Source organism: Acomys russatus, chromosome 28 (genome assembly GCF_903995435.1).
Source record: "Acomys russatus chromosome 28, mAcoRus1.1, whole genome shotgun sequence".
Lineage (NCBI taxonomy): Eukaryota > Metazoa > Chordata > Mammalia > Rodentia > Muridae > Acomys > Acomys russatus.
The window spans coordinates 13,599,188-13,611,303 of record NC_067164.1 but is presented as its reverse complement, the minus strand read 5'-3'; the positions used below and the strand labels follow the sequence as shown (position 1 = coordinate 13,611,303).

General features: G+C 39.8%; 1 protein-coding gene across 5 annotated transcripts in view; it reads right to left on the bottom strand.

Moving 5' to 3' along the window:
* Positions 1 to 11,688, bottom strand: part of Ythdc1 (YTH N6-methyladenosine RNA binding protein C1) — a 30,072-nt gene extending 18,384 nt beyond the window's left edge. For 2 of the 5 annotated variants that reach the window (XM_051170358.1, XM_051170361.1), the window contains exons 1-5: positions 11,438 to 11,502; positions 7,282 to 7,317; positions 1,733 to 1,834; positions 693 to 1,021; positions 152 to 581 (exon numbers count right to left, since the gene is read on the bottom strand). In XM_051170358.1, the coding sequence (XP_051026315.1) occupies positions 152 to 581; positions 693 to 1,021; positions 1,733 to 1,834; positions 7,282 to 7,317; positions 11,438 to 11,465 (925 nt within the window). In that variant the 5' untranslated portion in view covers positions 11,466 to 11,502. Of the gene's footprint in view, positions 1 to 151; positions 582 to 692; positions 1,022 to 1,732; positions 1,835 to 7,281; positions 7,318 to 11,437 lie in introns of all 5 variants that reach the window. The other 3 variants (XM_051170362.1, XM_051170359.1, XM_051170360.1) reach the window with 3 other exon arrangements.
* Between the last annotated feature and the right edge of the window lie 428 nt (positions 11,689 to 12,116).

Genomic DNA, 12,116 nt, shown 5'->3' with positions numbered 1-12,116 from the left:
GCAAACACACTAACTGAAGTCTGTGAATGGTATTCTAAATTATTAAAATTCAGGGACCCATAACCAACTGTAAAAAATGAAAAAAATAACCCTTTATCATGCCCAAGCCTCCTAAAAGGGGAGGACAAACTGTCTCATGAAAACATAGTACCTGATCCATCCGTTCCTGAGCCAGACCTGACAGATCCATCTGTGAAGGAAACAGACTCAGAACCAGAATCACTGGCCTCACTTCGGGTGTCATAATCATTCCCCTCTTCCTTCTGATCTCTCTCATCCTGTTCATAGTCTTCCTCTTCTTCCTCCTCCTCCTCCTCATCTTCCTCCTCCTCATCTTCCTCCTCCTCTTCCTCCGCCTCTTCATCCACTTCCTCATCATCATCGACATCATCGTCTACATCTTCATCTTCGTCTACATCTTCTTCCACTCCTTCCTCTTCGTTCTCAGTGTTGTTGCCCTGTTCGTCAGAAGAACCACTGCTCCCTGTCTCGTGGTCAGACCCATACTCTTCAGAGTTCACTTCGTCCTTTGAAGACTGGCTGGATCTGCTTGCTCGTCTGTCAACTTCAAGCCCAATTCTCTGATGTTTAAAGAAAAAGGGAATCAGCAGTCATTAACAGACAAGGTCAAGATGAATAGAGTTCAAAGCCTCAAAAAGAACTGCTTTATTATCTGCAATAACATTTACTACCTCAGAACCATCTGGTGTAGGAGACTTGGCCCTTCTTTCAGAATCCCTTTTCCGTAGACAAGTTTTTTCTGGTTGACTCTTGTATGGGTCTCGAGAGGAACTGCTTGACAGACGCATTTTTCGATCAGCATCTAGACGCTTGTTCCTTTCAGATCTTTGATACTCTTCATTTTTATATTCTGGAACTGACTTTGCTTTTGTACTAACTATTCTTTTATTATTGCTAACAGATGAACTTAGTGGCTTAGAAATCAATTGTCTTGAATGGATGGAAGGTTTTTGTCGCTTGGTATCAGTAGATTCCAATCTTTCACTTTTTCTTTTTGATCCTTTAAAACACAATTTAAAAAGACATGCAAAAGTATTTGCATTATTCCATTCATTTCACCAAGATTTAAAAATAACATGTATCAGGTACAACAAGAAAAAAAAAGCAAACCAAAAAAATTCATAAAATAATTTTAACTCCAAAACAAATTTAAGCAAACATCTTTCCAACTGCTGAACTAAAAACCCATTATTTAAAAGGTTTTAAATATTATTTTTATTATTGCACGTGCTTTCTGCCTACATGTACCTCAAGATGTGTCTGTGCCAACAGAGATCAGAAGTGGGTGTGGGGTCCCATCTTAACTGTGAGCTGCCATGGGAGCACTAGGACTGACCTTAATTCTCTGCAAAAACAAGTGCTCTTAAAATGCAAAATCATTCTCCCAGCCTTGTATTCTTTCATCCTTTCTGTCTCCCCTCCCCCTACCCCCCAAGACAGGGTTTCTGTCTGGCCTTGGCCTCACAGTAATCCACCTGCCTCTGCCTCCCTGAGTGCTGCTATTCCAAGAGTGCACCACCTCACCCTGTATGTAGCCTCTTATTAGAGTACTTTTACTCACACCCATTGGGGTCTATTATGTTGAACAGTGTATTATGGGGCTTTGGTACAAAGCCCCAAGGTACAAGTACAAAAACAAAGATTTTTCCTAACAAATTAAATCTCCTTTATTTAAACTGTAAATTTTAATAAAAAATAATAGAATTCTTACCTTTTTTCTCATTTTTATCTTGTTCACTCTCTGGATTATACAGTTCATCATCCTGTTCTGGCACTTCAGTCAAAATATCATCTAAAACATTAAGTTCCCCATCTGTAAACAAATATAAAAATTAGAAATAAAATAAGTATCATTAACCATTTTTTTAGTACTTATTAAAAAGCATTTGAGTAATTAAGAGTGTCCATACCCTTCAAAGGTGTTTACTCAAGGATCAAACCCACTAAACCAGAGTAATCAAAGTATTAATAGGATGACACAAAACCTCCAAATACGGTCCATTTAGAAATGAGTAGTATTTTTGTGATACATACAAATTGGCAAAACCTGTATGTTTTTATGAAACACAAAAAACTACTTCACGCTATATGAAACAAGACAGATGAAATTTAGCCATATCGGAGGCTTAACTGGAAAAGATATATCTTTCTTACTCGTAACAAATAAACAGTTAAAGAAAAAAATGGGCCTGCACACATATACCCATGAGATCACTGAAGACAGATCAACTTGAAGGTAGAATAAGTGCCAGAGAGAAAATGAGAATGACAAAAGACCAACATGACAAATGGTAAAAATTATAGAATGCAGTTAAGTATAAAAAAAATCCTGTGTACTACTTCTGTAACTCCTTTATCTGAAATTGTCATCAAAATAAGAATTAAAACTACTGAGACCGAGCAGGGGGTTCTCAAACTCCAGAACCAAGCCTGGCATACACAGCAAAATAAATGTTGTGCTACAGTCTAAACATTTGCAGCCTGGTAATAAAAGAGATTATTTACTTGTTCAGAAAGTAAGCTCTATCTAAACTGGCATAGTCCATGATCCCCCAAAATTTAGAACTCAATTTTGTCTTCCTACCCTCAATCCAACAGGGAAATAAATCTTGAAATACATAGAAATACCAACTTAAATCAAGTATGCAGTATATGCCACAGCTCATAGCAAACAGTACATCTTCCAGTATAGAAATATCTTTGCAAATTTACACTGGTAAGGAATTGTACGGCATAACATGATGAAACAATTACAGTAAAACAAAGCCCACTCAAAGCACAATAACGTTAGTAATTTCAAGTCCATATATAACGTATGACTCCCCACCAGTCATACTCTGACACTTCACACAAGAAACAGGAAAGCAAGGTTACACAGAGAACAAAAATGTCTATTTATAAAATATCAGAAAATTAGTTATTGACATAATATTTGACTTCTCTGGGTACTGTGAGTATGTAGCTGATACTTCACTTTTCTAAAATGAAGAGATGAGTTGTATTTCTTCACCTACTTAGTGAAAAAGTATGTTGAATAAAAAGGCTGATGGCGAGCACCGTTTTAGACTCTATATGTGAGTTAGCGGCTGGAGAGGTGATCAGTGGCTAAGAGCATGTGTTAAGGACCTGTGTTCAGGTCCCGGGACCTTGGATGGCTCACAATCATCCCCAAGTCCAGTTCCAGGGAAGCAAACACAACCTTCTGGCCTTTGTGAACACCAGGTACACTTGAGGTGCAGACACACAAAACACTTATACACATAAAATATAAAATGTATAACAACTGATTGGCAAATGTTTAACCATTACTGCCCAAAGCTCTTTAACAGGTCTTGAAAAGATGAAATACAGTCATAGAAAACAGTAAAAATTATGGGGGCGGGGGGACCGAGGGCCACAGATCAGTGAAAACAGGCAAATCTTTCCATCAAATAACTAATTTCAATGAGAAATAACCCCCAAAACCAGCATCACACCTCGTGTGCTTAACCTAAATATAAAAACAAAAACTATACAAATTTAGATTTCAATGGCATACCTACATCATGACTCTTTATATAAAGTAATTTTATAGTGTAACGTTTTTAAGAAACTCGAGATTGGGTACTGACTGCTGTTTTAGAAAATGTATCCAAACTTTTCCAAGCTGTTAACCAATGCCTACTTAACATCTTATTGCTAGCATGTTAGCACTTTCAATTCTGTGACAATACCAAAAAAAGACAGCATGTTTTCTCATCAGGCCTTTACAGTTAAATTAGAAGCTCTGGGCTAGATAGATAGCTCAGTAGCTAACAGCACCTACAGAGGACCAGGATTCAGTTCCCAGAACCCACATAGACTTAAAACTCTCCTTGACTCCAGTTCCAGGTTAACTGATGCCTCTTCTGACCTCCACAGGCATAAGGCAGGCACAGACTTCCGTACAGGCAAAAACATTACTATATATAATATAAAACAAACAAATCTTTAAAAAAATAAAAAGGAAACCTGACCAAAATACTTCTTTAGTGCAAATGGGTGAGTCTAAAGTTCAAGCTTTCTAAACCTACAGTCAGATGGAGACCACAACACAATACAAGTACCTTAGTATTAAATAGTAGTATAAATTTCAATTTAATGTGTCGTAAGCCTTTGCTCTGTATACCCAGCAACATTTACAACTACTTAATACAGAATACTAATCTTCTAAATGTGTTATCATTTTATTTGTTCTATAGTAATAAGCTAAGTATATAGTCTTATCAAGTAGTGACAGATATATAACCATTGTTGTGGCTCACAAAGTCTATCTATTAATAAAATGTTTTGCTATTCCTTGGTGTAAGTAACATTTTATTTTCTCTATCACTGAAGCCACTAACGTATTCACTGAAATAAGATGTATAGGAAAGAGGCTAGGAGATGAAGAAATCAGCTTATCCATCCTATGGTAACTAGGAATTGGGAAATCCAGTTTTCTGAGCTCTAATTTTTTTCACCTTTAACCAGGCATTAATAACACACAAAGAATCTAAATGCAAATTTGAAACATACATGTGACATAAAAGAGGACAAGATGGAGGGAGCACTATAAGGGCCAATGAGGTAGGGAAGACAACACACAAATAATCATTGTGTAAAGAAAAAGAAATATACTTAAACTCCTAATGAGTGTTGCAACCTATAAGCTTTTCTTACCATAGTGATATCTTTCTTTTTTTAATTAATTTAGTCAGGTTACATCTCAATTGTTTTCCCTCACTTGTATCCTCCTGTTCCTCCCCACCTCTCTCTTTCACTGTTCCTCTCCAGTAGGTCTGTGACAGAAGGGGACCTCCTTCCCCACCATATGGTCACAGCCTATCAAGTCTCATCCTGGTGACCTGCTTATCCTTCCTGAGTGCCACCAGGCCTCCATAAACCTTACCCACTTCAACTCTTTTATAGTAACACCACAGGCTCCATCATATGTAAAGCCTGGTTCAGAGCATCAAATCTCTCAGTAAGTGTATACATGCCGCAATGGAATAGGATATTGTAAGACAACATTTTTCATTATTGCTCATGTTTCTAGAGGACCACATGGGGTCTCTCCAATGTTTGGAATATGATAACAGCTGAGGCTACAAGGGTCTTAAGAATGGCTCATGGGCTGGAGAGATGGCTCAGCTGTTAAAGGCTAGATTCACAACCAAAAATCTAACAATGGCCAAAATACTTTTGGCTAAATAACATACTGAGAAAACCCAAAATAAGCAAAGCTTTCTTGGGTCTTTTTCCACAATCACTCCCCTTTATGGCAGCTCCAGTGTGGGCTAGAGCTCTCAGTGTATCCTGTCCCAAAACACCAAGTACTAGACAAACTCAGCAACACCATCTCAGCATTTTTAGAGACAACCAATAAAAGCCTACCCAGGTTCATAGAGAGGGAACATAACCTTTACTGCTGAGAGAAATTACAAGTTGAAGATGTTTTCGAAACTACTAAATATCTTTTCATTTTACTTCCAGCAATTTTAAAAGTTACAGGTTAACAAAAAACTGGCTTAAAAAACAAAAAACAATGAGCAGTGAAGTGCAGAGGTAGAGGCAGGTGGATCTCTGTGAGTAAGGCCAGCCTGGTCTACCAAGTGAGTCCAGAACAGCCATGGCTACAAAGAGAAACCTTATCTCAGAAAACCCAAAAAAAAAAAAAAAAAAAAAAAAAAAAAAAATCAATGAGCTTATAACAGTAGGTATTATATAATAATTTCTTGTGATTCTTCTGGTGACTTCATTCACTTGTTACAAAAAGTATACTGTGCATACACTTCATTTTTCAACTTATAAGGAACTAGTTATAAAGGACTCATTAACACTGCCTCTGGCATTTGGTGGTAAAGAAATAATTATCTCCTTATGTAATTAGAGAATAAACATATTAACTTTAGGGCCACTTTCTCTAAGGTTAATACACTTCCTATCACTCTGTCTTGATGCTTGACATTATGTGTCAACCTGGTAACAGTGTGGGGTGAACAGACTTTCTTGTAGAAAATGAAGATATTTTCATACAGATATTCCTCAATAGGTTAATATCAAATGCATCTTTAGAATGTAATAGAATATCTGACTTTTAAAATTGCTGTTTGAGCAGGGTACAGCAGCACTCACCTGTAATCTCAGCGGAGGCAGAGGCAAGCAGATCTCTGTGAGGCCAGCCTGGTCTACAAAGCAAGCACAGGACAGCCAAGGCTACACAGAGAAGCCCTGTCTCAAAATGACACAAAAAAACAAACAAGCAAACAAAAAAACTGCTCTTTGAATTGAGTTTTGCAGCAATAAATGTTAAGTGAAGCTTAGTTTGAGATTAAAAAGGATTTCCAACAATGTCTGAACTAACCTTAAAGCAGTACAGACTTATGTGAAATGAAATAGATATTCAACCACCTCTAGTATCAAATACTCAACCAAGGTTTAATTCTTTATGTAAAACTAAAACAAACATAGCTTTTCTCATTAGTATGCAAATGTTTCTCTTTAACAGTAAAATTACATTATAATTATTTATAAATATTTGAAACATATCTATTTTGTATGCCTATATATCTAGAATCACCTAAGACTCTTTGATGAAGGTGGTCACAAGTGGTAAAAGTTTAAAAAGCCCTTTCTTACATACATTGAATATATGATGATAGCAGCACACTCACCTAAGATCACAGTAAAAGGAACATAGATTGCTAGAACACCAGGTTAAAAGCTCTATGGACCTATAATTCATGTACTGTAAAATAATCCTAATTTCTGTGTGATTGTGTGATTAAAGCAAACTTTTCACTGGGGAGTGGGAATTTGAGGCCAGCTTAGTCTACACTAGTGAGGTCAGCAATGCCAGGACTACACAGAGAAAACTTGTCTCAAAAAACCAAACCAAACAAAAAAAAAAAACAAAAAACAAAAACCACAAACTTGTTTTCCTTTGTTACATACATAGAAAACTACAGACCTAAAAATAGTTTTAAGGCATCTAAATCTATTTCAAAATTAAACTATCACAAAACATTTTATGTCAAAATATAGGCAGTGCAATAAAATTAGCTCAACAAAACTGACTTCATTCAATAATATTTCTATTTAGAACTAAGGTTCAAATTCATTCAAAGGCTATATATTAAGTCAGTAAAATTAAGTGGGTTACTGTATGCTTTATTTTTAAAAAGGCCAAGTATTTTACATAAAAACATACTTTATTTTTGTTTTTTGAAGGACTATCATTAGGGGCCCAGGTTCTCTCACCTGAAAACAACCAGCTGGAGCAGTCTTGGCAATCTTCTGTTAAAACAGAGAAGGTAACATGTCAAGACTTTTCAAGAGGTGCTCTGGGTTTTTGGTAATGAAACAACTAATACTGTCTAAACACAGGCCATGTTGGTATTTCTAATGACAATACTGCTCCCTCATGTTTAGCAGTACTTTATCTGCCTTATTCTAGTATGATTATATGCTGGCAACTTATAATGCTGATGCAAAAGTCTTAAGGCTCAGTTCCATTGGCATCAAGGCACAGAGGAACCAAAGTTTTGGTTGCGTTTATAGTCATGTATCAATGAGGTTACGTCCTGAGCAATGTGCAGCAATCCCTACATGGTTTTGGCATCTTGTAAACATCTTAACAAAATTTAAGTATCAGCGATCATTATCTTGCAACTTTTCAACATTTGCAAACCCAAATTTTATTTAAGTCAGTGTTCAGTTTAAAGGCTGCCTCAATTTTCTTTAAAAAAAAAAAAAACAAAAAAACTTTTTAAAGAACAAGTTAATGATGCAGGTGCCATGGCAGGAGCCTGTAAATCCCAGCACTCTGGAGGCAGGTGGATCCTCTGAGTGTGAGGCCAGCCTGGTCTACAAAGGGAGTCCAGGTCCAGGTCAGCCACGGCTACACAGAGAAACCCTGTCTAGAAAAACAGAACAACAACAACAAAACAAGTTAATTACCTCCACAGAAGGAGTCATCTGCTAATGCTTTGTATTTACTTTATTTTTCATATATGAAATCACTGTCTGACAAATTGCCAGTAAACTGAGTTTAAAGTAAAGGTACAATTTCTAGGTACAGGAAGTAAATCAAAGTAACACAAACTGGAATCACTATAGAGTCTTGTCTTCACCTCAAAGAGATATTAAAAGCAACAAGGCTAATAAGCCCACTTGTTGTAGCATTTTAGACAGAAATAGAAGCAAGATTTTCAAAGTAGCTTAGCCTTAGATGATTATGTTTCATAATAACTCTAAAGCCGGGCGTGGTGGCGCACACCTTTAATCCCAGGACGCAGGAGGCAGAGGCAGGCGGATCGCTGTGAGTTTGAGCCCAGCCTGGTCTACAGGGTGAGTCCAGGACAGCCAAGGCTACACAGAGAAACCCTGTCTTGAAAAAAACAAAAACAAAAGAGTAACTCTAAAACGAAATCCAAAGAATGTAAATGACTAAACCAAAAATCTCACAACTCTACATAACTCCAGAGAGACTGGCGTGGCAGAGTAGCCTCTATCTGGGACACACATGTGACCACAGAAGACTGAGGATCAAGCAGCACTGTTCACCTCAGCGCTCAGCATCAGATCATGACTACTTAAAGAAAACTGAGTTGTTAAATACACATTTTCAAACCTGTGCAAGGAACCACTTATTTTTTCAATTTTCTTACTGCAGCTTCTGTGGGGTAAAACTAAGCAACAGGATGTCCTGCAACCTCTCCTTCTGCTATCATGCAAAGCACATTTATTTACATTAGGATAATTCCTCAAACATATTTTAGTCATTAAAAGACACTATTCTTCTAAATGTGTCAAGATTGTTTTGCCCACATGTATGTGCACCAGGAGCAGGCCGGGCACAGGTCAGACATCAGATCCTAGAGCTAACAACATTTGTAAGCTGACATGTGCGTTCCGGGGACCAAACTTGGGTTCTCACAAGTGGACTGAAGTGCCCTTCGCTGCTGAGCCATCCTTCCCAGCCTGCAAACTATCACGTCTCTAAATGATGTCCAGAGACTTGGAGAGACTTCCCATCAGTATTTCCTACCCTCCATACCACCTAATGATAGTATCTTGTTACTTTACATCTCCTTCTGCTACAGGAGAACCAAAATGAAGGAAGGGGATGTATACTGAATCCATACTTCTATAGAGCCTCTCCTCAGCTCACAATAGTGTTGGCCACAGCATTCATGTAAGTGTACACAAGCTATGTACACAGCTGTTTGTGTGTATGTATGTGTATTACTAAAACTAAGCTATAGATTTTATACTGCCCATGCTCAGTTATTTAAGAAGGTCAACCATGTAAATATTTAAGGCACAGAGGACACAATTACTTTAAAAGACACCTTTAAACCTATCCCTAAAAAAACAAGTCTTGGGCTGATGACATGGCTCAGAGGTTAAGAGCATTGGCTGCTCTTCCAGAAGTCTTGAGTTCAATTCCCAGCAACCACATGGTGGCTCACAACCGTCTTTATGATCTAGTGTCCTCTTCTGGACTGCAGGTATACATGCAAGTGAAGCACTCATATACATAAAATAAATAAAATCTTTTTTAAAAAGTCTTAGAAAACAAGAAAATTGCAATTTCTGAGTGTTACAGAATGAATTTTAAGTAGTCTCGGGAATTCTTAATGTAGTGGGCTTTGTAACAAGCACATTAATTTCTGTAATGTTTCAGTTAACCCTCTCCACCTGGACAAACTGCCCGCTCCCTGCTCTTGCATACTCCTTGCCCTCTTGAAGCTCCAAGTCTGGAAATGTAGAAAGTTACTTACGAAATTCATATACACTTTGAGTTAACTATTCTTTGTAGAATACACTGCAGGGGCTCCAATAAAATTCATGCAAAATGTTTACTTTAACAGAAAAGATGTGCATTCCTTCATCCTACAGAAAAATGCAGACCTGGGGATGTGGTTCCATACTACTGTGCCTGTAAGAGACACATAAGGCAGTGTTTACCAGTATTATCAAAAAACAAAAACAAAAAGTCAACTGTGAAGCTTCAAACTTATTTTCTGGACAAATCATCAACACAGGAAGAGCAGAGAGCTGGTAATTTGTCCAGGTATAGAGGATTAACTGGAGCATTACAGAAATTAATGTGTTTATTACAAATTCTAATACAACAAGAATTCCTGAGGCTCTTTAAAATTCATTCTGTGATTAACACAGTAGTTGCAATTTTGTTTTCTGAGACTTGTTTAATCAAGAACTTCCAAAAATTACAGATATATTAAAGGTCTAACTTTTCGCATGACTAAGACGGAGGTGGTTCCAGAAAGGGTTTCTCTTGTGTAGCCCGAGCTGTCCTGGAACACATTTTGTAGACCAGGCTGGCCTCGAACTCCAGAGACCCACCTGCCTTGCCTTAGAGGATATAGCTTTGTAATTTCCTGGTAAAAAACATAATAAAATGGTACTTAAGTTACTTAACATCCTCACTTTTCCTTGTTCAACTGTTAATCGTTTTAATTCTGCCTATCATTCATAGGTATGTGACAACGGTCAAGTGACATTAGGCACTTCCAGTAGCTATTTACTAGCCCCTTGTACAGAGAGATAACCTTGATTTTTAACTATAACAAAGAATCATTTGTACCAGAGAATTTTAAAAAAGAAGCATAATTAGAAAAAAAATAAGAGCTGAGAAAGATCTCAAGGCAGCAGCATCAATATTGAGACCACTCTCTAGGTTCAAGTACACAGGCATTTGTCGAGTCTAAAAAGTCAGTATTTCAGAAAAAATAACATTTTGTCAACTTAAGTTCCTGCACTTTATCTCTCTAGGTCTCTATAATCTGCACCTATGCATTCCTGGCTGAACCTTCTGAGAGGTATGAACTCTTCTGGGAGATCAGTTACCAGAACTGTTTTGGGGGGGGGGGGGGAGCGGACGCGTTTTGTCAAGCGTCTTCCTTTCCGAAGTACTCTAATAAAAAGGGGCGACTCTTACCTTACCCAAAAGAACAGTTAGAAGTTACTTATATGTATTTCTCGCGATTAATATTCCACCCGTATGACGTAAGCTAGTGTATCAGCGCTGACTGTGGGAGGTTATTTTCGAAAAAGTAAATCCGGAAAGTGAGTTCAGAAAATACGCATTACAGCCGCATAATCCTACCAGGTAACACGCCTGGGGAACAGGTAACTCATAGCCCGCCCTCTCCCAATCGCTCTCGGGGCGTGAAGTCCCGGCCGAACCAAAGCCTTGGCCGAGGTTATCAGGCCCCGTGGAAGGGAGGACGCCAGGCCAGGCAGGTCTCAGGGAGCGGGTCACGGCGCGGTGGGCCGCCCGCCCGGCCGCCCGGCGCGAGACGCTAACCTCCAGCAGCCCCGCCCGCAGGCCACGGCTACCGGGTCCCCCCGCGCCCGGCCGCCCCGGGGCCCCGTCCTCCGCACTCACCTTTTTCCTCCCGGCTGTCGGCCGCCATGGCTGCCCTCCGGCTTCCGCCGCCGCCGCCGCCGGGACGCGAGTCGCGCGGTCGCCGCAGCCGCGGCCGCAGGCGCACGAGTCCGTCCGTCAGTCCGTCCGGCGGGCCGCGCGCTCCGACCTGGCCCGCTCCACTCAGCTCCTTACGCGCGCAGCCCCCCTTTCCTCCCGTCCTCGGTTTCCCTTCCCTCCTTGCGCACCGGCCTCCGCCTGCCCCGGGGCTTCAGCCTTCCTTGTTGGGGGCTCCACCACCACAGGGACAAGGGGGAAGGAGGAGGAGGAGAGAAACAGATGGCGACGGCGGGCGGCGCTAAAATGGAGCCTGCTTCCTGCACGAAACAATCCCGCTCCCGAAATGCCTTGCGCTGTTTACGCTCCGTGCCTCTCGCGGAACGTCACAGTGCGGAGAAGAACGGGGAAAAGCGGGACGGGAGGGGCGTGGCTTCAGCACGTCGTCCCGCCCCGCGCAGCCTTGACGTCCGGGGAACCACCCTCCTTCCGGATGCGGAAGGGCAAATGATATCCTGTGTTTACTATGTCCCCGGGTTGCAGATTTACCACCTGAAACGTTTGGTAGGCCTTGAATGGCTAATGTAAAACAAAATAAAAGAGACTGCTATGTAAGTTTCGTTAAGTAGCAGTGTCTCCTGTT